The sequence below is a fragment of the Myotis nattereri genome, assembly GCF_964212035.1.
Source record: "Myotis nattereri genome assembly, chromosome: 14".
In the NCBI taxonomy this organism is placed as follows: Eukaryota; Metazoa; Chordata; class Mammalia; order Chiroptera; family Vespertilionidae; genus Myotis; species Myotis nattereri.
In genome coordinates, this window is record NC_138089.1 from 4,204,024 (window position 1) to 4,230,424 (window position 26,401).

Below are 26,401 nucleotides of genomic sequence, written 5' to 3' on the forward strand. Positions count from 1 at the left end.
AGGTCCTTTGCCCATTTTTTGATTGGATTGTTTATCTTCCTTTTGTTAAGTTGTAAGAGTTCCCTATAAATGGTGGAGATTAAACCCTTATCGGTGATAACATTGACAATTATGTTCTCCCATGCAGTGGGCTTTCTTGTTGTTTTGTTGATGGTTTCTTTTGCTGTGCAGAAGCTTCTTATTTTGATGTAGTCCCATTTGTTTATTTTCTCTTTAGTTTCCAATGCCCTAGGAGCTGTATCAGTGAAGAAATTGCTTTGGCATATGTCTGAGATGTTGTTGACTTTGGATTCCTCTAGTATTTTTATGGTTTCCCGTCTTACATTTAAGTCCTTTATCCATTTTGAGTTTATTTTTGTGTATGGTGTAAGTTGGTGATCTAGTTTCATTTTTCTGCATGTATCTGTCCAATTTTCTGAACACCATTTATTGAAGACTGTCTTGACTCCATTGTATGTTCTTGCCTCCTTTGTCAAATATTAATTGAGCATATTTGTTTGGGTCAATTTCTGGGCTCTCTATTCTATTCCATTGATCTATATGCCTGTTCTTGTGCCAGAACCAGGCAGTTTTGAGAACAGTGGCTTTGTAATACAGCTTGATATCTGGTATTGAGATCTCACCTACTTTGTTCTTCTTTCTCAGGATTGCTGCAGCTATTTGGGGTCTTTTTTTATTCCAGATGAATTTTTGGAGATTTCCTTCTAGGTCTGTGAAATATGCCATTGGTATATTAATGGTAAGTGCGTTTTATTTATAGATTGCTTTCGGTAGTATGGACATTTTAATGATGTTGATTCTACCAATCCTTGAACACGGTATGCTCTTACATCTGTTTATGTCTTCCTCTATCTCTTTTTTCAACATTCTGTAGTTTTCTAAGTAGAGGTCTTTTACCTCTTTAGTTAAGTTTATTCCTAGGTATCTTAATTTTTTTGGTGTGATGGTAAATGGGATTGCTTTTTTAGTCTCTCTTTCTGTAAGTTCACTATTGGTGTATAGAAATGCCATAGATTTCTTGGGGTTAATTTTGTATCCTGCTACATTGCCAAATTCATTTATTAAGTCTAATAGTTTTTTTGATAGTCTTTAGGGTTTTTTATGTACAATATCATGTCCTCTGCGAATAAGGACAGTTTTACTCCTTTTTTTCCAATTTGGATGCCTTTTATTTCTTCTTCTTCTCTAATCACAATGGCTAATACTTCCAGTACTATGTTGAACAGGAGTGGTGATAGTGGGCATCCCTGTCTTGTTCCTGTTCTTAAGGGAAATGGTTTTAGTTTTTGTCCATTGAGCATGCTGTTGGCTGTGGGTTTGTCATATATGGATTTTATTGTGTTGAGGTATGATCCTTCTACTCCCACCTTGCTGAGAGTTTTTATAAAAAATGGGTGTTGGATTTTGTCAAATGCTTTTTCTGCATCAATTGATATGACTATGTGGTTTTTTTCTCTCAATTTGTTTATGTGATGTATCATGTTTATTGATTTGCGGATATTGTACCATCCTTGCATCCCTGGGATAAATCCTACTTGGTCATGGTGTATGATATTTCTGATGTACTGCTGGATCCGATTTGCTAAGATTTTGTTGAGGATTTTGGCATCTATGTTCATGAGGGATATTGACCTGTCATTCTCTTTCATTGTGCTGTCTTTATCTGGTTTTGGTATTAGGGTGATGCTGGCTTCATAGAATGAGCTTGGAAGTGTTCCTTCCTCTTGAATTTTTTGTAGTAGTCTGAGGAGGATAGGTTTTAGTTCTTCCTTGAATGTTTGGTAAAACTTCCCTGTGAAGCCATCTGGCCCTGGGCTTTTGTTTGCTGGAAGCTTTTTGATGACTGCTTCAATTTCTTCCATAGTTATTGGCCTATTGATATTTTTAGATTCTTCCTGAGTTTTGGAATGTTGTATTTTTCTAGGAATATGTCCATTTCCTCCAGGTGGTCTAGCTTGTTGGAGTAGAGTTGTTCATAGTATTTTTTAACTATCGTTTGTATTTCTGTGGGGTCTGTTGTTATTTCGCCTCTATCGTTTCTGATTTTGTGTATTTGGGTCCTCTCTCTGTGTTTCTTGGTGAGACTGGCCAGAGGTTCATCAATCTTGCTTATCCTTTCAAAGAACCAGCTCTTGGTTTCATTGATTTTATGTATTGTTCTTTTGGTCTCTATGTCATTTATTTCTGCTCTAATCTTTATTATCTCCTTCCTTCTGCTCACTCTGAGCTTTTCTTGCTCTCTTTCTAATTCTTTGAGATATAGAGTTAGATGATTTACTCCCATTTTTTCTTGTTTGTTTGAGGTAGGCCTGTAGAGCCATAAACTTCCCTCTCAGGACTGCTTTCATTGTATCCCATAGGTTTTGGATTGTTGTGTTTTCATTGTCATTAGTTTCCAGGATGTTTTAAATTTCTTCTTTGATCTCATTGGTAACCCAATCAATATTTAATAACATGCTATTCAGCTTCCAAGTGCTTGAGTGTTTTGGATCTTTTTTATTGTAGTTTATTTCTAATATTATGCCATTGTGGTCTGTGAAGATGCTTGGTATGATTTCAATCTTCTTGAATTTGGGGAGACTTTGCTTGTGATCCAATATGTGGTCTATTTTTGAAAATGTCCCATATGCAATTGAGAAGAACATATATTCTGCAGTTTGGGGTGAAATGTTCTAAAGATGTCAATTAAGTCCATCTGCTCTAGTGAGTCATTTAGGATTGCTGTTTCTTTGCTGATTTTTTGTCTAGAGGATTTATCCAGTGATGTCAGTGGTGTATTAAAGTCCCCTACTATGATTATATTGTTGTCGATCTTTCCCTTGATATCTTCCAGGAGTTTTTTTACGTATTTGGGTGCTCCCACATTGGGTGCATATATGTTTATCAGAGTTATATCCTCTTGTTGTATCGATCCCTTTAGTATTATGAAGTGGCCTTCCTTTTCTCTTATTATGGCCTTCACTTTGATGTCTATTTTGTCAGATATAAGTATTGCTACCGCAGCTTTATTTCATTTCCATTTGCCTGAACTATATTTTTCCATCCCTTCACTTTCAGTCTGTGTGAATCCCTTGTTCTGAGGTGGGTCTTTTGTAGACAGCATATACATGTGTCAGGTTTTTTTATCCAATCAGCCACACGATGTCTTTTGATTGGAGCATTTAGTCCATTTACATTTAAAGCAATTATTGAAAGGTACTTGTTTGTAGCCATTTTTATTTTTTTGAGCCTGTGTTCCTTCTTACCTTTTTATTTCTTCTTTTTACACGAGTCCCTTTAGCATTTCTTGCATTGCTGGGTTGGTGGTGATAAACTCCCTTAGCCTTTTTTGTCTGCAAAGCTCCTGATTTTCCCTTCAATTTTGATTGATAGTCTTGCTGGATAAAGTATTCTTGGATTCAGTCCCTTGCTTTGCATCACTCTGTATATCTCCTTCCATTCCCTTCTAGCTTGATGTGTTTCTGTTAAGACATCATTTGATAATCTGATGGGGGATCCTTTGTAGGTAACTCTCTGTCTCTCTATTGCAGCCTTTAAGATTCTCTCTTTTTGTTAACATTTGCCATTGTAATTATGGCATGTCTTGGTTTCGGTCTTTTGGGATTCACCTTGCTTGGGACTCTCTGTACTTGTGTAACTTTTTTCTTCCCCATATCAGGGAAGTTTTCTGTCATTATTTCTTCAAATAAATGTTCTAATCCTTGCTTCTCTTTTGTCCTTTTGGCAGCCCTATTATACGTATGTTATTTCGTTTTTCATTGTCCCAAAGCTCCCTTAGGCTCTCCTCCTGCTTTTTAATTTTTTTCTCTAGTTGCTGTTCAGATTGGGCTTGTTTCTGTACTTTATCTTTTAACTCAATAATTCGATCCTCTGCTTCTTCCAGTCTACTGTTGAAGCCTCCCATAGTGTTTTTGATTGTAGCTATATTATTTTTCATTTCTTCCTGATTCTTGCATAGGTTGTTGATTTTCTCGTCCATCTGGTTTATGAAGTGTATGACCATTACTCTGAATTATTTTTCTGTCATGTTGCATGCTTCAATTTCACTAATTTCCTTTCTTGGCGACTCCTCATTTTCTTTCCTCTGGGGATTGTTTCGTTGTCTCCCCATTCTGACTATCACCAGAATGTTCAAATGTCAAGTTGCAGGGCCTTGGGCCTTGTGTGGTGGTTGTTTTGCACCCCCCCAAGTGTCACTGAAGAGCTCTGACACCAAGACGTGCGGCTGCTGTGGGTTGGTGGGAGCCACATTCGCCCCGGGTCAGAATCTCAGATGTTTAGTGTGGCCTCGTGTGCGCACCTAGAATCAGAGACCCTGCCTGCACCAAGTTGAAACAGAGAACTTGCTGGGGTGTGCCAAAAATCACAGTGTCCTAGTGCATGTCAGGAGTCAGAGGCTCCCTGTGTCCATGCCGAGAACCGAGTATCAGAGTCTCTGTTGCTTGGTTCTATCTTGCACCAAAAATCAGGGTCCCTCTGTGTGCATGTGCCAAGAATTGGAGTCTCTGGCTCTTAGTTTGATTGTACTGGGAATTAGGGATCCCAGGTGCATGCAATAAGAAACAGAGTCTAGTCCCTGGTGCTCATTGCTGCCTCTTGCGTGGAGATTCAGGGTCCCCGATCTGCTTGGGAGATCGGGTTGCACAGTCACACTGTGTTGGCAGGAGGCCCACTCCTGCCCTGTGGGAAACAGCCTTCTCTGTGTGCTTGCCCTAAATCAAAGTCAGGTGGCACTGCCGCTCAGTGTGAGTGTGGGGTCTGGTCACGTGGGTGTGCACTGCAGGAAGCAGACTCCCCGTGTCCAAGCACCCTGGTTCAAATTCAGTGCTGCCCCCCTGCATGGGTACAGGGTCTGGTTGTGGGGAACAAACTCCCCAAGTTCACATGTTCAGGTTCAAATTCAGTGCAGTCTCCCTGTTTGGGTGCCGGGTCTGGTCATGGGAAGCAAACTCACCGGGTTCGTGCCCCAGGCTCAAATTCAGTGCTGTCTCCCCGCGTGGGCACGGGACCTGATCTCGGAAAACAATCTCCCCAAGGTTGCGCACCTAGGCTCAAATACAGCACACTCTCCCCACCTGGGCGCAGAGCCTGAGTGAGGGCAACAAACTCCCCGGGTTCGCACATCCAGGTCCAAATTCAGCGCAGCCTCTCTGCTAGGGTGCAGGGAGGGTCTGGTTGTGAGAAACAAACTCCCCGGGTCTGCACCCCCAGGCCCAAATTCAGCGCTGTCTCCCCGTGTGGGCATAGGACCCGGTCGCAGAAAACAGTGTCCCCAAGAATGCGCACCCAGGCCCAAATTCAGCAGTCTCTCTGCCTGGGTGCGTAGCCTAGTCGCGGGAAATAGATTCCCCAAGTTCGTGCACTTCCAGACTCAAACTCAGCATTGTCTCACTGCCCTGCATGGGTGCGGGATCTGGTCCCAGGAAACAGTCTCACCAAGGATGTGCACCCAGGCTCAAATTCAACACAGTCTGCCCGCCCGAGGAGTCTAGTCATGGGAAACAAACTTCCCGTGTCCAATACCAAGGCTAAAAGTCAGACAGAGCTGCTGCTGCTGAGTGTGTGCAGACAGCCCCACTGTGTAGCTGGGGTCTGGCAGTTCCTATGCCGCTGCCCCGGGGGCGGCTGGGGAGGGGGATTGGCTTTGTGACTCACAGAAATCTGCGGCCGGGGTGCCTGGAGTCTTGGTATCCCTGGGTCTGCAGCTGTGGTCGCAGGTCTTCCACCAGAGCAGCTATGGGATTCCAGTTTGCTACCGAGACCAGACTGGGTGGTGGCAAGGCTAGGATCCCAGTCTCAAGCAGTTCTGTTCTTCAAGATGGCATGGTCTCCGCGCCGCTGGTGTCCTCCCTGGAGTGTTTGCGGCGGCAGCAAGGTTTTGCCGTCTAAGACTGCCCAGATTGGCAGCCCCTTGAAAGACTTGCAGGATCTAACTGTCCCTATTTCACTCACACACACAAACCCACACATGTCCACACACTCCTCTATAGCTCCCTCACTCTCTCACACACTCTCCCTCCCTGCCTTCCTGCCAGTCACCATCTTTCCTCCCTCCATTTATTTTTTTATTTTTTAAATATTTTTATTGATTTTGGAGAGACGAGGGAGAAGAGAGGGATAGAAACATCAATGATGAGAGAGAATCATTGATCGGCTGCCTCCAGCACGACCCTACTGGGGTTCGAGCCTGCAACCCAGGCATGTGCCCTTGACTGGAATCGAACCTGGGACCCCTCAGTCCACAGGCTGACACTCTGTCCACTGAGCCAAACCAGTTAGGGTGACAGTTCATTTATTAAGACAATAAATTCTGCCATAGCCGGTTTGGCTCAGTGGACAGAGCGTCGGCCTGCGGACTGAAAGTTCCCAGGTTCGATTCCTGTCAAGGGCATGTACCTTGGTTGCGGGCACATCCCCAGTGGGAGGTGTGTAGGAGGCAGCTGATCGATGTTTCTAACTCTCTATCTCCCTTCCTCTCTGTAAAAAATCAATAAAATATATATTTTTAAAAAGACAATAAATTCTCCTTTGCTTCAGTGAGTTTGAAACAAACCTATTACTTAGCAATCAATAAAGAGTCCTAACAAAGCTCTTTCAAATGTTTCTAATCACCTCTGACTCACTATGCCTCTCTCATAGTCTCACCTGAGCCATCCTTTGAAATACTCATTGAATCCATTCCTTCCCTGTTGCTCACTGCTAGGACCCTGATCCAAATCCTTGTCATTCTTCCAGTTTTGAAGCTGGAAGAGACACCAGATGCCATCTAGTGCAGGGGATCCCCTACCTGGCTGCACATCATAATCATTGGAGGTGTTTGTTAATAAGTGCAAATGAGATTCTGATTCAGTGGGTCTTGGATGAGACCCTGGAGCTTGCATATTAACACACATGCACTACAACCACCATAGTTCAGCTATAGCCAGGAACTAACAGTATTTATCTGAGCTGACATCTCACCTCTCTTCTCTCTCCCAAACTCTTCCCCCATACCCTTAGGAACACCAGCTCTATCCTCAGCCTTGTCTTGGGGTGTTCTCCATGCCTTTTGCCTTAATGAAAACTTGGCTGCCTTGAGAGGATGCTACCTCCCCCAGCAGATCCCTCCACATGGAAACTGTTCTTCCTCTCCTTTCCCAGGACCCTCAGGACAGCAGGTTGGGCTGGTATCCTCCTTGATCTTCCTTGTCACACACACACATGAAACATGTCTTCAGAGTGAAGTCTGTGGATGAAAGTATTGCACCTTCTCCCTGTTCTTGTTGGTTTCATCTCTCAGCTTCCTGGTTACACCTCTTCATTCACTGAAAAGTTAGGTCCCCACTCATGGTATTCCCTCCTTTCCAATTCCACTCAACATTCTTGGGGACTTCTACTACTATTTAGACCCTCCACCACCTTTTCCTTCATTCTACGTGAGATGCCCTTGTTGTGCTCAGATCCTGGACCTTTACATAAACTATGTCCTCTACCTGAAATGTTCTTCCCTGGATTTTTGCATGGCTACCTCTTCTCTTTTGGACAGAGGAATGGGTTTCCTTGATGACCTCATCAAAAGAATACCCTCTCTTTTATTCTCTGACATTGTCTTTGCTTATTCTTTCCAAAAACTTGCCTCTGCTGGTGATTACATATTCTTTTTTTTAATATATTTTATTGATTTTTTTTACAGAGAGGAAGGGAGAGGGATAGAGAGTTAGAAACATCGATGAGAGAGAAACATCGATCAGCTGCCTCCTGCACATCTCCTACTGGGGATGTGCCCGCAGCCCAGGTACATGCCCTTGACCGGAATCGAACCTGGGACCTTTCAGTCCGCAGGCCAACGCTCTATCCACTGAGCCAAACCGGTTCCGGCGATTACATATTCTTTTATTATAATTTACATCAAGTATACATTACATACAAACAACACAATATATACAAATAAAATAAAATTTCTATCTTTAGAAAGAAAATTAAGGATTCCAACATGGCAGAAGATTAAGTGGAAGCTACATATACACTCTCCCCAGAACCAAACAGAAATTCCAACTAAGATATAGAAAAATCATCATGATTAATCAACTGAAGATTAGCTGGAGAGAATCCTGATAACCAAGAATGGAAAGTGGAGACTGCATAGAGACTGGTAGGAAGTGTGGAAGTGTGAGAGGGCTGACAGGGCTCTCACAGATGGCACCTGAAGTCTGTAAGGATATCTCAGGTATGGGGGGTTCCCACTGAAAACTCTGGGGTATAAACCCAAAACTGGGTTCCCCAGCCCAGAGAACCAGAACTGAGAAAGGTGCCCACAGAATATCTAGTTGTGAAGAGCAGCTGGAAATGCAGGCACCCTCTTAAAGGGTCAACACACAAAATTTTGTGTGCAGTCACTCACCTTGGGCTCCAGCATATGGAGGACAGAGTGGACTAGAGCTATGTGAGGAGAATACAGGGTAGGAGGCTCTAAGGAAAGAGCTAAGAGAGCAGTATCCTGGATTCCTATGCAGAGCCAATCCCCCCACACTGCAGAAGACATCTTTCACAGGCAGACTTTAACCATCCAGGCAGCATTTGCCTGGGTGGGAGCAATTTCCCCACCCTGTTGGAAAATCACACACCACACCCAGTGGAGGTTATACCTTGCTGTGGTCTACAGCCTAAGGTACATTAAGAGACAGATTAACAATCAATCAGCCTGCAAGCAGAGGTGAATCTTGGGTGCTTTTGGTCTTTGCCTGTTCTGCTTCTGGACCAGGGGCTAGGAAAAGCAAAACTCGGTGTGCATCGACTCCTGTCCAAATGCACCCAGCCCCAGCACTGGGAGCCAGGAGCTGTAGATTACTAATACCTCAAAACAGGTACTCAGGGCCACTCACAAACAGCATCTGACATTGGCCTGTACCAGAGACCCTCCAAAAAGACTGGGAGTCATAGCAGATTTACCTAATACATAGGAAAAAAAGCAGACAGGCAGCCAAAATGGGGAGACACAAAAGGGGGAGGGACGGGGAAGCCCCAAATAGACGAAAAAAATCTCCAGAAGAGATAAATGAAATGGAAATAAGCAATTTATCAGATACAGAGTTCAGAATAATGATTGCAAGGATGCTCAAAAGCGTGAGAAATATATAGAAACTAAGAAAAATGACTAGTCAGAAACAAGGAATGGCATAGCAGTAATAAAGAATACACTGAAAGGAATACATGGTAGATTACAGGAAGCAGAGGATGAATCAGTGAATTAGAAGACAGGATAAAAAAAATTAATCAGAGAACTGAAAAAAAAATTAAAAAACATGAGAACTGTTTAAGGGAGCTGTGGGACAACATGAAACCATAACACTATCTGCATCATAGGAATACCAAAAGGGGAAGAAACTGAGCAAGGGAAGGAGAACCTGTTTGAAGAAATAATGGCAGAAAACTTCCATTATTCACCTGGAGATGGAAAACGTCACACAAGTCCAGGAGACACAGGGAGTCCCAAGCAAGAAGAACCCAAACAGGTCCACGCGCAGACACATCATAATTAAAATGCCAAAAATTAAAGACAAAAAGAGAATCTTAAAGGCAGCAAGAGAAAAGCAATTTGTTACCTACCCAGGAGCTCACATATGATTTCTCATCAGAAACTCTACAGGCCAGAAGGAATGGCATGAAGTATTCAAGATAATGTAAAGGATTGGAAGTCAAGATTACTATATCCAACAAGGCTATCATTCAAAATAAATGGTGAAATAAAGAGCTTCCCAGACCAAAAAATGGCTAAAGAAGTTTATCACCAACAAACCAGCATTGCAAGAAATGTTAAAGGGACTGCTATAATGAGAAAAAGAAATATATATATATATATATATATATATAGAGAGAGAGAGAGAGAGAGAGAGAGAGAGAGAGAGAGACATAGGCATAAAGAACAAAATGGCAGTAAATAAGTACCTATCAATAATAATCTTAAATGTAACTGGATTAAATTCTCCAATCAAAAGACACAGGGTAGCCCTGACTGGTTTGGCTCAGTGGATAGAGCATCGGCCTGCGGACTGAAGGGTCCTAGGTTTGATTCCAGTCAAGGGCATGTACCTTGGTTGCAGGCACATCCCCAGTGGAGGGTGTGCAAGAAGCAGCTGATCGATGTTTCTCTCTCATTGATTTTTCTAACTCTCTATCCCTCTCCCTTCCTCTCTGTAAAAAATCAATAAAATCTATTTTTTTAATAAGACACAGGGTAGGAGAAACTAAGATGGCGGCATAGATAAACACCGGGAAATAGTCGCCTCCCACAACAATTGAGAAATATCCCAAAGGACGGAGCAAATACCGCCCAGAACAACAGGAAGGCTGGCTGAGTGCAATTTCTACAACTAGAAGAAAAGAAAAGCACGCTGAGAGCCAGAGGAGCTGCGGAGGCTGAGTGCAGAGGTACGGCGGCGGCTCGCGCGCACGCGGAAAGGGGGTGGCACCTGAGGACATGGCTGTCTTTTTGAATCACAAGCTCCCGACTGCTCTGAACTCCGGTTCCAGGAAGTCTCTGGGGACCCAGGTCTCATACGGGGAGAGGCTGGTCTGTCAGGCGGCAGCAGGCGAACTTGAGGGCGGATTTCCCTCAGAGGTGCTTGCAGCCGTTACCCGGACACTGAGACTCGCGACTCCGGGCGCGGAGAATCAGCCATAGCTTCTTTCTCCACCTTTTGACTCCCTGAGACCCCGCCCCACCCAGGCTGCGGCAGAGGCTTTTGCATATGAATGTACCTAACTACAGCCCAGCCAAGCAGACCCGGAACTTCCAAGAGAAGGCCCAAGGCCCCGCAGCGGCTTGCATTGCTTCACAGCTGAGCCTCTTCATGGCTCCTGCTCTGTGGCCTCAGGCAGGGGCTGAATTAGCACCTCCTTAGATCCAGGAGCCACTGTACCCAGTGGTCAGAGGGGGACCATTCTCCCACTTCAGACACAGCTGCTTCCCACAGCCAATTGGCCTGGAGGTCAATTCCTCCCAGTGATCCTACAACAACCAAGGCACCAAGAGTGCACCAAGAGTGTCCACCCCAGGTAACTGGGGAGGCTGAGCCACTGGGCCCTACAGGACACCTGGCGTGCAGGGCCACTCTATCAACACAGGGAAGCAGCCAAAATGCGGAGACAAAGAAACAGGTCACAATTGGCAGAAACGGAGGAGGACAGACGACTGGATATAGAGTTCAAGGCCACGTTTATAAGGTTTGTCAAGAATTTTATGGAAACCACCCATAAATTTAATGAATCCCTCAAGGAGTATAGTGAGACCATGGAGGACATGAAAAAGGACCAACTAGAAATTAAGCATACACTGACTGAAATAAAGAATAATTTACAGAGATCCAACAGCAGACAAGAGGATCCCAAGAATCAAGTCAAAGATTTGAAATACAAAGAAACAAAAAATACCCAACCGAAAAAGAAAAAAGAAAAGAGATTCAAAAAATATGAAGATAGTGTAAGGAACCTCTGGGACAACTTCAAGCGTACCAACATCAGAATTATAGGGGTACCAGAAGGAGAGAGAGGGCAAGATATTGAAAACCTTTTTGAAGAAATAATGACAGAAAACTTCCCCCACCTGGTGAAAGAAATGGACTTACAAGTCCAGGAAGCGCAGAGAACCCCAAACAAAAGGAATCCAAAGAGGACCACACCAAGACACATCATAATTAAAATGCCAAGAGCAAAAGATAAAGAGAGAATCTTAAAAGCAGCAAGAGAAAGACAGTCAGTTACCTACAAGGGAGTACCCATCCGACTGTCAGCTGATTTCTCAACAGAAACCATGCAGGCCAGAAGAGAGTGGCAAGAAATATTCAAAGAGATGAATAGCAAGAACCTGCAACCAAGATTACTTTATCCAGCAAAGCTATCATTCAGAATGGAAGGTCAGATAAAGAGCTTCACGGATAAGAAAAAGCTAAAGGAGTTCATCACCACCAAACCAGCATTATATGAAATGCTGAAAGGTATTCTTTAAGAAGAGGAAGAAGAAAAAGGAACTCTTACCATTTGCCACAGCATGGATGGAACTGGAGAGCGGATAAATACCACAAGATCTCACTTATTTGTGGAATATAATGAACAACATAAACTGATGAACAAGGACTGATCCAGAGACGGAGAGGCTTTGATTGGACTGTCGGGCCTTGGAGGGAAGGTAGGGGAGGGTGGGGGCATGGGGGAAGGATCAACCAAAGGACTTATATGCAAGCATATAGGCCTAACCAATGGACACGGACAACGGGGGGGTGAGGGGATGAGCGGGGGGGGGGGTAGAGGGTACACATATGTAATATCTTAATCAATAAAAAAATATTAAAAAAAAAATAAGACACAGGGTAGAGAAACCAAGATGGCAGCATAGGTAAACACCTGAAAGTGCTGCCTCGCACAACCACTTCAGAAATACAACTAAAAGACAAAACAGATATCATCCAGAACCACAGGAAGGTTGGCTGAGTGGAAATTCTACAACTAGAAGGAAAGAGAAAAGCACACTGGGACTCAGAGGAGGGGTTGAAGTAAAGTGCAGAGGTACGGAGGCACACATGCAAAGGGCTGGCAACAGAGGACGCCGGTGTCTTTTTCAATCAGGAGGGAGTCTCAAGCTCCCGACAGCTCTGAACTCCAGTTCCAGGCGAGTCTCTGGGTACCCACACTCATACAGGGAGAAACTGGACTGTCTGGCATTGGTTGGAACTCCAGGGTGGCTTCTCTCAGAGGTGCTTGCAGTGATTACCGCGGGACACAGAGACCCAGGGGCCTCTTAGGGTATGGAACCGAAAAAGACTCTGAATAGCTGCAGCAATCTTGAGAAAGAAAAAAAAGTTGGAGGAATCACAATACCAGATATCATCAAGTTAGACTACAATGCCACTGTAATCAAAACAACCTGGTACTGGCATAATAACAGGCATATAGATCATTGGAATAGAACAGAGAACCCAGAAATCAATGCATGACATTACATTCGATTAATATTTGACAAAGGAGGCAAGAGCATACAATGGAGTGAAGATAATTGCTTCAATAAATGGTGCTGGGAAAATTGGACAGGTACATGCAAAATAAATGAAACTAGATCACCAACTTACACCATACACAAAAATAAACTCAAAATCAACAAAAGACTTAAATGTAAGTCGGGAAACCGTAAAAATCCTAGAAGAAACCGTAGGCAGCAAAATCTCAGACATCTCTTGTAGCAATATGTTTGCCAATACATCTCCTATGGCAAAGGAACTCAGGAGAAAATAAACAAATGGGACTGCATCAAAATAAAAAGCTTCTGCACAGCAAAAAAAAAAAAAAAAAAAAAAAAAAATGAAAAAAATCCATAAATAAAAAGAAAAGGGAGCCCAGTGTATGGGAGAACATATTTGCCAGTGATACATTTGATAAAGGGTTAATTTACAAAATACATAAGGAACGCATATAACTTAACAAAAGGAATACAAACAATCCAATTTAAAAATGGGCAAAGGTCCTAAATAGACACTTCTCCAAAGTGGACATACAAATAGCCAAAAGACATGAAAAATGCTCAAAGTCACTGATTAGCAGAGAGTTTCAAATTAAAACAACAATGAGGTATCACCTCACACCTGTCAAAATGACTACCATCAAAATATCAACAAATGACAAGTGCTGGTGAGGATGTGGAGATAAGGGAACCCTAGTACACTGCTGGTGGGACTGCAGACTGGTGCGGTTATAATAGAAAACAGTATGGAGTTTCCTCAGAAAATTAAATATGGAACTGCCATTTGACCCTGTGATTCCACTGCTCGTATTATAGTTTAAGAAATGGCCCTGGTGAGGTTGAAACGGCCCTGGTGTGGTTGAGACGGCCCTGGTGAGGCTGAGACGGCACCGGTGAGGCTGGGACGGCCCCAGTGAGGTTAGGACGGCCCCTGTGAGGTTGGGACGGACCCGGTGAGGGTTGGACGACCCTGGTGAGGCTGGGACGGCTCCGGTGAGACTGGGACGGCCCCAGTGAGGTTGAAACAGCCCCTGTGAGGTTGAGACAGCCCCAGTGAGGTTGAGACAGCCCCCGTGAGGTTGAGATGGCCCTGGTGAGGTTGGGACAGCCCCTGTGAGGCTGAGATGGCCCCTGCAAGGCTGCAACAGCCCCTGGGAAGCAGAGAAAAATACCATATGATCTCACTCATTTATGGATAATAAAGACCATTATAAACTGATGAACAAAAATAGATACAAAGGCAGAGCAGCATTGAACAGGCTGTCAAACTACAGTGGGAAGCCTAGGGAGGGTTGGGAGCGGGGTAAGAGATCAACCGAAGGACTTGTATGCATGCATATAAGAATAACCAATGGACACAAGACACTGGAGGGTAAGGGAGGCTGGGGGAATGTCAAGGGGGGGGGGAGACATGTGTAATACTCTTTGTAATACTTTAAGAAATAAAACAAAATTAATATTTTTAATCGGAACAATAAAGATTTATTTTAAAAAATAATCAATGGAGAAATCTCCTCGGGAGGGGATTAAAAACAAACAACCAGATAAACAAGACGGTGGGTAATCTGGTCAGAAGGTCAAACCTCCAAAAGCGCACGAAGCTGCTCTTCCTCTGAAGCCTCTTCTCCCCGCTGTTGCCCCTGGGCAAGGAAGGGGCCGTCAGGCGGTGGGGACTGAATGTTCTCCAGCATGTCCTGGAAAGCCTGCGGGGATGGCGCCTCCGCATTCTGGAAGGCGACCTGGACTCTGCTGTACAGGCTGAGGCAATTCGGTTCCTGCCACATGAACCCGAAGTGGTCTTCATCGAACAGGAGGAAGGCTCCAGGAATGCGCTGGGGGTAGGCGGAGCCAGAGCGGGCAACAATGCCCACGCCGTAGAAACACATCCTGCAGGCTCGTAGAAACACATCCTGCAGGCTCGAGGGTAGCTCTGGTCACTGGAGCTCACGCCCGCAGGCAGGACAAACTGGACAGGCTGCTCCCCCAAAGCTGCAGCCCCGGACGCCCCGACACGGGGCTGCGCAGGGCTCAGCCGGCCATGGCCCTCGCCGGCCTCATGCTGTCTTCCTGCTGCTGCTGCTGCTGCTCCTGGATCACCTGCCCGTGAACCTCCTGGACCAGGCGGGAGTACTTGTTGAAGTTGCTGAAGATCTCATCGGGCAGCTTGATGCGGCGGCTGAGGTGGATGTCTATCATCTGCTGCCCAGCAGGGACGTGGTGGTCACCCGTGATCTTCGTGGCCCTGGCATGCTTCCCATGGAAGCTGAGCATGACAACCTCTAGGCTGTTGTAGGCATGGTGGGTGCCTTTGAAGAGGCCTGGCCTGATGAGGTCCTCCGGGTGGCTCGGGAGAGGTAGATGCGGCGGTAGTTCCGGCAGTCGTCATACTGATGGTCGATGAGCTTCATCAGGACGAACCGCAGCCTGTCCTCCTGGAAAATGTGCTCGAGCGTCTGCCCCCATTCTTCCCGCAGCCACGCGCGTAAATCCTCTCGGCTCCCACCAGGCATCCTGTGGTGGTGCGTCAGGTTGCACTGGGTGGAGAGCCCGTCCTCCCGAATCTGCACGTGGCAGCTGTGGGGCCCTCGACGGCCGTACGTGCACTGCACTGTGGGCGATTTCCCCTCTGCCAGGCGAATTCTAAAGGCGGGCTTGAACTGCAAGGAGTCATCCACGCGGGGGTCATGGAGAGGCAGGTACGTGCGACCCACAATGCATGGGCCCTCCACCACTACATACAGCAGTTCTCCATAGGGCCAGTTATCTGGCTGCCACAATCCCAAAATGTGCCTGCATGGGTGGAGCAAGTTGGCATAGAGTTCTCGACAAGACACAGCCATCGTCCTCGGGCTCCTCAAGTTTTCAGCGGCGCCGTACTCCTCCTGGCAGCGCCGTCTCCAGATGCTGTCGGTGTGCAGGATGCGGCGGAATCTGGTGCAGGCCTGGGCCAGGCTGGGCAGGTCGGTGCCGGGGAGCGAGGCGAAGATCTCCACCAGCAGCTCGGGAGGCAGGTGCTGCAGCGAGCAGCGTGGGGTCGGCCGGGGTGGCATGGGGCTCCTGATCCCTCCACTCCCCGCGGAGGACCGAGCCGCCCTGTCCGCCTCCACGTGCTGCCCTTCAGGGGCTGGGGCCGGCTTGCTGTCGGCCGCCACCGTCGCAGTTGGTCCCAGGCTCTGCTGGCGACACTGGCATCCTCGCGAAGGGCCCGGGCCGCAGAGGCAAGCGTACTCCTCCTCCATGCCTGGTGCAGTAAGCAGCGCGGACCTCTGCAGCCTGGCTTTAAACTGGCACCTTCCCGCCCAAGAGCCCAGCCACGCCCCCGCTCAGGGCCTAGCCACGCCCCTCAGAGAGAAGCCGATTATTGGACTTGAGCAGCACTGGAGACACCCATACCCATTAATATTCGCCTCCTGCTGGAAGCCGGTGTATCCTTGCTGCATGACACAGTCACTGGAGGGAAGAAACATCTGCACAGCATATGTTTCAAGGGACCTGGCATATATGGCATACTGTTCTTAATATGTTTGCTCCCCTTCTTGGCGCTATGTGTTTTAACCAAGGTCACCTCTCAGAGAAAGGTTGTTTCCCCAGGTAAGGATTTTTCCCTGAAGTTAGGGTGGGAATAAAACCCCTTAACTAAATGCCAGGCGGGTAGTTAATCACTTTAACTACGAACAATCACCCTTAAGCTACATAATCTTTACTCCCTGGAATGGAGATAAGAAATGCCCTAACCTTTGGAATAGAAATTGACAGGATTAAAATCAACTGTATAAATACAGATATAACAAGACAATAAAAGACAGAACTTGCTGGAGATCCTGGCTAGGCTGCTGATCAACTGAACGCTGTCTGCGTGTCATTCCTTCTTCGCTGACTCCGTCCACACCTTTGGGAACCCCTGGACCTGCTGGGGCTGGACCCCAACAGCCTCCCTATCCCAGGGCTCCCTCCCTGTCCTCCCACCCTAGCCCTAGCCCCGGGCAGTCACTAATCTGCTTTCTGTATGGATATGCCTCCAGGGATATGCCAATGGGGACATTGAACATAAATGCAGTTATAATATCCTGTCATTTGTGACTGGTTTCTTTCACTTAACATAACATTTAAAGTTTTATGTATGTTTTATCATGTCCTGGTATTTTGTTTGTTTATATCGGCGAATAATAGTCTAGTGTATGGGTATACCACATTTTGTTTACCCATTCATCAGTTGATAAATATTTGGGTTGTTTCCAGTTTGGGGCTCTTACGAATAACACTGCTATGAACCTTATGTACAACATTTTGTGTGATCATGTTTCCATTTCTCTTGGGTATGTACCTAGAAGTGGAACTTTTGGGTCATATGGTAACTTTATGATTTAACATGTTGAGGAACTGACAGCACATTTTCCAGCCCTCCTTGGTTTGGCTCAGTGGATAGAGCCTCGGCCTGAGGACTCGCTTTCTTAGCTCTTTCAATAGTGCTTGAAAAGACAGGAGGGGAAACCAAGATGGTGGCATAGGTTGCTGCCTCGAACAACCAATCAAAAATACAACTAAAAGACGGAACAGACATCATCCAGAACCACAGGAAGGCTGGCTGAGTGGAAATTCTACAACTAGGAGGAAAGAGAATATCATACCCAGACTCAGAGGAGGCGCAGTGCCGAAGTGAAATACTAAGGTGCAGAGTGCATGCAGAGCGGGCTGGTGGCGGAGGGTGTGGTTGTTGTTTTCAATTGGGAGGGAGTTTCAGACTCTGAGCTCCAGTTCCGGGCAAGTCTCTAGGGACCCAGACTCAAACGGGAGAAGCGGGACTGTCTCAAATTTAAAAAAAAAAAAAAAAAAAAGAAGAAGAATCTTTTACCCTTTGAGACAGCATGGAGGGACCTGGAGAGTAACATGCTAAGTGAAATAAGCCAGTCAAAGAAAGACAAGTATCACATGATTTCACTCATATATGGAATCTAATGAACAAAATAAACTGATGAAAGGAGTGGATCCCTAGACATGGACACATGGAACAGAGTGCAGAATCTTAGAGGAAAGGCGGGGTAGGGTGGGTGGGTGAGTGGGGATAGATTAACCAAAGAACTTATACACATAACCCATAGGCACAGATAACAGTATAGTGAGGGCCTGGGGGGAGTGAAGGGGGTCAATGGAGAAAAAATAAGAGGACATCTGTAATATTTTCAACAATAAAGATAAATTTAAAATAAAGAAAAAAACTAAAATAAAATACACAATTTTACATTTTCAATTAAAAATATAGATCTTGCACTAAACATATGAAGGCTGATATATTTGTTCTTCTGTTGCATTATTTTCTTAGACTACATCCCCAGAAATTGAATTACTGGGTTAATAGCTATTATTCTATCAATAATGTAGTAATTCTGAGTGTCTCAAATTTATCCAAGAGTTCTCGAAAAACATCAGGCCATGAGAAGAAAAACAAAAAACATACAAACACTACTCCAACCACCTCTGAGTTACTTGTATGACAAAGCCATGCAGCTGACAAATGAAACAGGCTTGCACATGGCATATTGCCTCCATGTCTGTGTGTCCCAAAGGGGGTGACACAGAGGTTGTAGTTATAATTTATACACTGCATCACATGACAGTGAGATTCATAGTAAAAAAGTTATTCCATTTTCAGTTCTTTTTCAACAATGTTGACAAAAAAGTCTCAGCTTGGTGCTAATATGTCTTGAACACTTTTCTATAGTTGCCCAATCCTCTTTTTCAACTAAAAGGACAGCCGACTTAAGACATAGAACCTTCAGTAGCAAGAGTACCAAGTTAGAAATGAATAATGTCGTTTAGTTTTCTTGGTGTTTGATTCAACATTTACCTTCTATTTATGTTATTGCTGACAAGTTAGGGCAGTGATATGAAATTTCTCCACTTAGGTTGTAGAAAAATTAGAAGCCTCAAACATTACGGTGAGACTGTAAGAGGAGGCAGCCACTTTGGAAACCAGCTCAGCAGTTCCTCAAAAGGGTAAATGTAGAACCAGCGTGTGACACAGCAGTTCCACTCCTGGGTGTGTTCCCAAGAGAAACACAAACATGTCCACACAAAAACTTGTATACAACATTCATAGCAGCATGATTCACAATAGCCAGGAAGTCCCACCCAAATGGCCTTCAACTGATGAATGAATAAGTAAAATGTGTTCTATCCATACAATGGAATATTATTTGGCAATAGAAAGGAATAAAGTACTGACACCTACTATAAGGATGAACCTTTAAAACCGTGAACTGTGAACCTTGTGAAAATACAACAGACCACATACCAGGTATTTTATGATTCCATGTATATGAAAAGTCCAGAATAGGAAAATCCATAGAAACATAAAGCAGACTAGTGGTTACCGGAGGCTGAGGGAAGAGGCAAATAGCAAGTGACTGTTTAATGAGTACAGGTTTATGTTTGGGGTGATGACAATGTTCTGAAACTAATTAGTGGTGATGGTTGCGTGAGTCTGCATGAATGAAAAGCTCCTGCACTGCACACCTTCACAGCATATTTGAATTATATGAGAATAAAGCTGCTATTAGATAATAAATAAATAAATAAATAAATAAATAAATAAATGCACTTAAGTTTATGAGAAGGATAGATTTAAAAAAGAATTTGTTAGCAATCATAGTGTAGCCATATTACAAGATGTTGGTACTGATGTGGAAAAGACTGAAGTCTGGTAAACACTGTCCCAATTGTCCTGCTCAAGCTCTCCCCACACACAAATGAGAAATGATATTCAGAATATCCGAGGTGGCTCAGAAGGAATGCAGCCTCACCAACCCCCCACCCACCCCCCCCCCCCACCCACGCTGCCCAAGACAAGCCTCTCCTTAATCACTTAAAAGTCTCAAGTGTTTGACTTGATTAAACTTCAGTTTCTGGAGTGCATCAATAATGAAATATGACATTTATGTGTAGTGCTATTTACTTTGTAGCCTATTACTGCAACACATACGGACTTGCTCAAGGGAGTGCTTGTTCTCCTCGGGCCCTCTTCTCTGCCATCTCACACTGCCTCTCTCTCCTCTCAGTGCTTCTCCCTAACTGACGAGCTAGAGGGACTCGGGAAGACCTGACACAGCAGGCAAGCTTCACGGACAGGGCAGGTCGTTAAAAGAGCCTAAGACAGCACTTCTGGTAACTAATAACAGGGAATCAAATGCAGAAATATTGGGGGAAACATGGTAGAAGATTAATTCTAAGGAGTTGAATATGCTCACCTTGGGGGAAGAGCAGATTATCAGAATCCCCTCCCAAGTGGAATCTGTTACAAGAGGAAATCTTAGCTGTTTGAACATGGAGGAGGTCTGCAAATGAGGCCAAGTGGAAGTTCAGGGGACAGAAACACCTGGACAGAGCCCCTAGAACAGTGGTTCTCAACCTTCCTAATGCCGTGACCCTTTAATACAGTTCCTCATGTTGTGGTGACTCCCAAACATAAAATTATTTTCGTTGCTACTTCATAAGTGTAATTTTGCTACTGTTATGAATCATAATGTAAATATCTGATATGCAGGATGTATGCTCATTGTTACAAATTGAACATAATTAAAGCATAGTGATTAATCACAAAAACAATATGTAATTATATATGTGTTTTCCAATGGTCTTAGGCGACCCCTGTGAAAGGGTTGTTCAACCCCCAATGGGGTCGCGACCCACAGGTTGAGAACCGATGCCCTAGAAGGAGGCTCTGGTGTGAGGAGTTGTAGTTGTGTGAAGTATGGGCAGCGAGAGGCACTAGTAAAGTTCCCTGACAAGAAAGCGTCCTCACTGAAGCTGTGAGGAGAGCCTTCACTTAGAAACCCAGACGTTACGCTAAGGACTATGCTAACAGTAAAATCACTTTTAATGGCCCAGGATCTGGAATTAAATCAAACATCATTACTCGCCCAAGACAGCCACAAAGGCTGACATTTTCACTGAAGTCATGGTATTATATGAATGGTATCAACACAGTGCCCAAATACCGCCAAGGGGGGTGCTCATTACAATTATTTGTTAAGTGCATTCAATTATGAATAGCATGTATTTAGTTTGGACCATGATACTTGAGACATGGCTGTGCTCCTAAGCAAAGTCTAGCACACAGTAAGGTGTTCAGTGCCTCAAGGCACATAATTTTGTCTATGTGTCTTTACTGTGTGTCTGCTTTAGATGTTGGTCACAGACACATGCTTTATAAACAGTAAGTTGCAGAGCAAGGATTCAAACTAGGGGGGCTAGACTGAAAAGCCTGTGCTCTCAATCATTCTGCTAGATTTGGGGCCAACACAAGCGAGTTAGAAAAGAGCCCCTTCTGGGCAGATGAACCTTTCATCTGTACTCAGGGCTTCTGGCTCAGGGATCCAAGTATGGACTGGCTTCCAGCCCCGACACCAGCCCCCTGGGCGCGGCTCTCACAGCATACTCTCGCCAGCTCTGCCTCAATCGTCCATGCAGTCACCATTAGCTGAGGTCATGCAGTCTTGTCTATGGTTCTTCTCCCTGAAAACTCTATGATGCTGCCTGGACTAACTCTTGTTACATTTCTCCCCACTATCATTGTTCCTGACACAGGAGATTCTATTCCTCCATATTCCTGTTCTCTTCAAATTAAGATGTTACTGAGGTTTTAAACTATGAACTAGCAGTGATAGTTTGAAATAAATGGCTGGTGACATATGAGAGAGAAGAATGAGTATTACATATTCTGCCAATGGGCAATGCTCTTTTCCCAAAAAAGAGCATAAAGAACATACCAACTTAAAGGGAAGAATCAATAATCCCCCAATTCTGATGCCTTATACCAAGTATGTCAAACCCAAAGGCTATCACGGGCCAAATAACAAGGTTTAAGCTTATGTGACCGCAAAAAACAAAAGCTTCAATTTTCATAGAAACGTAGGTTTATTTTGATAGAGACATGCTGAATACAAAGGGCTGAAATAAATGAGTCATCGTTCACATAAAATAATAGAACATTTTAATAAAAATTAGTATTTTTTCTTGAACATTAACTTACCAGACACTGAATAACTGCACAAATTAATAAGCATAATACAAATAAACCTATTTTTCTTGTTCTCCGAAAGCGAAATATTTCCTGTTGCGCACATCAAACAGGTCAGTCCAAGACTAATGACATGGCAATCAGCTGCTAAAATATTCGCTGCTAGTGTTAGTGGAGAGACATGGTGTGCCTGCGAATAAGGTGTGTAAGGGAAATGAATGCAACACGATTATAATAATCAGTCATTAGCGAACGTTGTAGTTTGTTATTAATAATTATGTATAACAGGATATTGTGAAAATTAAGTTACAAAATTTATATTAAAACGTTTCTTACATACCATTATATTGGCTGGGCTGCAAAAATATTCAGTGTGGGCCACATGTGGCCCACAGGCCGCAAGTTTGACATGCTTACCTTAGACCAATAAGATATCTTTAATTTATATAATAGTGCATATACTTTAACTTGTTTTATAAGTTATATAGTAATGCATATATTTATCAAAGAATTTAAAATACAAGCAAAAGGGGATACCCATAATGCCAATTCTATAACCACCATTAATACTTTGGTATCCTGGTGTAATTTTCCAGTTAACCCAATGCATGTGATGTGTGTGTATAAATATGTAATATGTAAAAATTAAACATTTAAAAAAGGGTAATTTTATGACCTATTTTCCCTTATATATATGAACAATAGACAAGTATAAAAAGATTTTATCAAAGGAACAAAATATGAGTATTACATAGTCTGCCAATGGGCACTGCAAAATAAAATATGTTTTATTTTGTTCTTCAAAGGAATTCTAGAAAGAACCAAATAGTTAAAGTTTTGAGATTTGCTCCCAAGGACAGCATGGGGGCTAGCCTTGGCTCTAGAAGCACGTGGCCCTGACTTCAAATTCGAGGTCTGCTGCTGGGGTCCAACCCCAACAGGTCCAGGGGTCCCCAAAGGTGTGGACGGAGTAGGCGAAAAGGGAAAGACTCAGAGGCAGCATTCAGTTGATCAGCATAGTTGGGTTCTCTAGCCAAGTTCTGGTCAGGATCTCCAGCAAAGTTCTGGTTAGGATCTCCAGCCAGGTTCTGTGTCCATGTTCTCTTGCTAGGTTCTCCAGCCAGGTTCTCCAGGTTCTCCAGCCAGGTTCTGTAGCCAAGTTCCCTCGCTAGGTTCTCCAGCCAGGTTCTGTCCAGGTTCTCCAGCCAGGTTCAGTCACCAGGTTCTAGTCAGGTCCTCTTGCCAATTTCTGTAGTCAGGTTCAGTCCAGGATCTTTTGCCATGTTCTCTCGCTAGGTTCTGTCTCTAGGTTCTCTTGCCAGTTTCTGTCCAGGATCTTTTGCCATGTTCTCTTCAGCGAAGTTCTTCTGTCTCTAGAGAACGTTCTGTGTAGGTTCTGTGCCAATTTCTGTCTCTCTTCATTCTGTCTTCTTACATCTGTATTTATACCAGTTGATTCCAATCCTATCAATCTCTATTTCAAAGGTTAGGGCGTTTCTTATCTCCATTCCAGGGAGTAAAGATTATGTAGCTTAAGCATGATTGTTCGTAGTTAAAGTGATTAATTACCCACCTGGCACTTAGTTAAGAGGTTTTATTCCCTCCCTAACTTCAGGGGAAAATCCCTACCTGGGGAAACAACCTTTCTCAGAGACCTTGGTTAAAACACATAGTGCCTAGAAGGTGAGCAAACATATTAAGAACAGTATGCCATATATGCCAGGTCCCTTGAAACAGCAAGGATGGACCGGCTCCCGGCAGTCTGTCATTGGCTGTGCCATCTTGGGCAAACGCTTTAACCACCTCTTACCTCGGTTCCCGGCATGGGAAATGGGCACACTGCTTAGAGTAGACATCTGGCTTCTGGTTTGGCATTTCTTACTAGCATCCATTTCTAGAAATTTCAGGTAACAGCCCCTCAGCTTTCTTTTTGGAAAACCATTCCTCTTCTGTTCTCAGTCCGAGCTGTGGAGGTGCTCAAACATCCCCCTCCAGGTGCAGCCATGAGTGACTGGATATGCTTGGGATCCGAGTAGGGCAAGAGGCAGCCCGGGACTCTCCCCAAGTGAGGCTGTACCCTCAGTGGTTACAAAAGGAGGAGGAGGAAGCCTAGATCTGTTGGAACTATTAGATGGAGAAAACTCGTCTGAGACTGTGGTCTACACAGAAGAAAGCAGAGCAAAAATATGGAGGCAAGATGGTTGAAATCCTGGATATACCTGCAATAGCAGCTTTATCTTCTTTACACCTTACAGTTGTCTAAACTAGGAAGTCCCCTCTTATGAGTAAGTGACATACACTGATGAGCTGAGATTCTGTCACTTGCAACTGAGAGTTCTGACCTATCCAATAACAGTACCTAACTCTTAGGTCGTTATGAAGAATAAATGAGAGAGAAACCAAGATGGCGGCATAGGTTAACGCCGGAGATTGCTGCCTCGAACAACCACTTCAGAGATATAACTAAAGGACAGAACGGACATCATCCAGGACCACAGGAAGGCTGGCTGAGTGGAAATTCTACAACTAGGAGGAAAGAGAATATCATACCCAGACTCAGAGGAGGTGCAGTGCTGAAGTGAAATACTCAGATCCCCAGGGACCCGCCCCGCCCAAGCCCTGCGCTGAGCCATTTGCCGGATAGCCTCAGGCAAACGCTAGATTAGCACCACCCTAGAGATCCAGCACAGAAGCTCTCCCACTGCAGACACAGCTGACTCTCATAGCCAGTTAGCCTGGAGGTCAAATCACCCCCGGTATTTCCAACAACAATCAAGGCTTAACTACAACAAGACTGCGCACAAAGACCACTAGGGGGTGCACCGAGAAAAGATAAAAAAATGCGGAGACAAAGAAACAGGATGCAAATGTCAGAAATGGAAGATATAGAGCTCAAAACCACACTTTTAAGGTCTCTCAAGAACTGTCTAGAAGCTGCCGATAAACTTAGTAAGGCCCTCGAAAAGACTGGTGAGACCGCCGATAAATGTAGTGAGATCCTCAAGAAATCTAATGAGACCCTCGATGTTATGATAAAGAACCAACTAGAAATTAAGCATACACTGACTGAAATAAAGAATATTATACAGACACCCAACAGCAGACCAGAGGAGCGCAAGAATCAAGTCAAAGATTCAAAACACAAAGAAGCAAAAAACACCCAACTGGAAAAGCAAAATGAAAAAAGAATCCGAAAATACGAAGATAGTGTAAGGAGTCTCTGGGACAGCTTCAAGCATACCAACATCAGAATTATAGGGGTGCCAGAAGATGAGAGAGAGCAAGATATTGAAAACCTATTTGAAGAAATAATGACAGAAAACTTCCCCCACCTGGTGAAAGAAATAGACTTACAAGTCCAGGAAGCGCAGAGAACCCCAAACAAAAGGAATCCAAAGAGGACCACACCAAGACACATCATAATTAAAATGCCAAGAGCAAAAGACAAAGAGAGAATCTTAAAAGCAGCAAGAGAAAGAAACTCAGTTACCTACAAGGGAGTACCCATATGACTGTCAGCTGATTTCTCAACAGAAACTTTGCAGGCCAGAAGGGAGTGGCAAGAAATATTCAAAGTGATGAATACCAAGAACCTACAACCAAGATTACTTTATCCAGCAAAGCTATCATTCAGAATTGAAGGTCAGATAAAGTGCTTCACAGATAAGGAAAAGCTAAAGGAGTTCATCACCACCAAACCAGGATTATATGAAATGCTGAAAGGTATCCTTTAAGAAGAGGAAGAGGAAGAAAAAGGTAAAGATACAAATTATGAACAACAAACATGCATCTATCAAGAAGTGAATCTAAGAATCAAGTGAATAAATAATCTGGTGATCATAATAGAATCAGGGACATAGAAAGGAAATGGACTGACTATTCTTGGGGGGGAAAGGGGTGTGGGAGATGCGGGAAGAGACTGGACAAAAATCGTGCACCTATGGAAGAGGACAGTGGGTGGGGAGTGAGGGCGGAGGGTGGGGCGGGAACTGGGAGGAGGGGAGTTATGGGGGGGGAAAAGAGGAACAAATGTAATAACCTGAACAATAAAGATTTAATTTTAAAAAAAAGAATAAATGAGATATAGCAAAAAAAAAAAAAAAAAAGAATAAATGAAATGATGTGCTAACGTGCTTTATACAGTACCTGCCATAGTTTAAGTTGCCATTAAATATTAGTTGTATCATCATATTATTAAAGACTAGCTTGAAATGCATCAGAAGCCTTCATTTTTCTCTAAATATTTCATTTCCTTGACAAAAACCAGGCCAGGCAGAGCATCAAAAAGCACATGTTAAGTATAAATATCTTATTGCAAATTAGATTTGAAGTTTTTGTACACTTTTTAAACTTTTCTAAAAGTTTTCTTCTGAAACATCAATTTCCATTGTGTTTCC

General features: G+C 44.1%; 2 protein-coding genes across 2 annotated transcripts in view; both read right to left on the minus strand.

Annotated features, from left to right (window-relative positions):
- The window catches only part of GXYLT2 (glucoside xylosyltransferase 2), a gene marked incomplete at both ends in the record, with an annotated part of 146,304 nt that overhangs the window by 92,978 nt on the left and 26,925 nt on the right, over positions 1–26,401 (minus strand). The gene's annotated exons all lie outside the window — the stretch shown is intronic.
- On the minus strand, positions 15,017–16,227 carry LOC308529873 (F-box only protein 31-like; the record flags this gene model as incomplete). Its single annotated transcript, XM_081106233.1, is given in 2 exon segments — positions 15,017–15,339; positions 15,342–16,227. Coding segments are annotated over 2 exon segments (1,209 nt in total).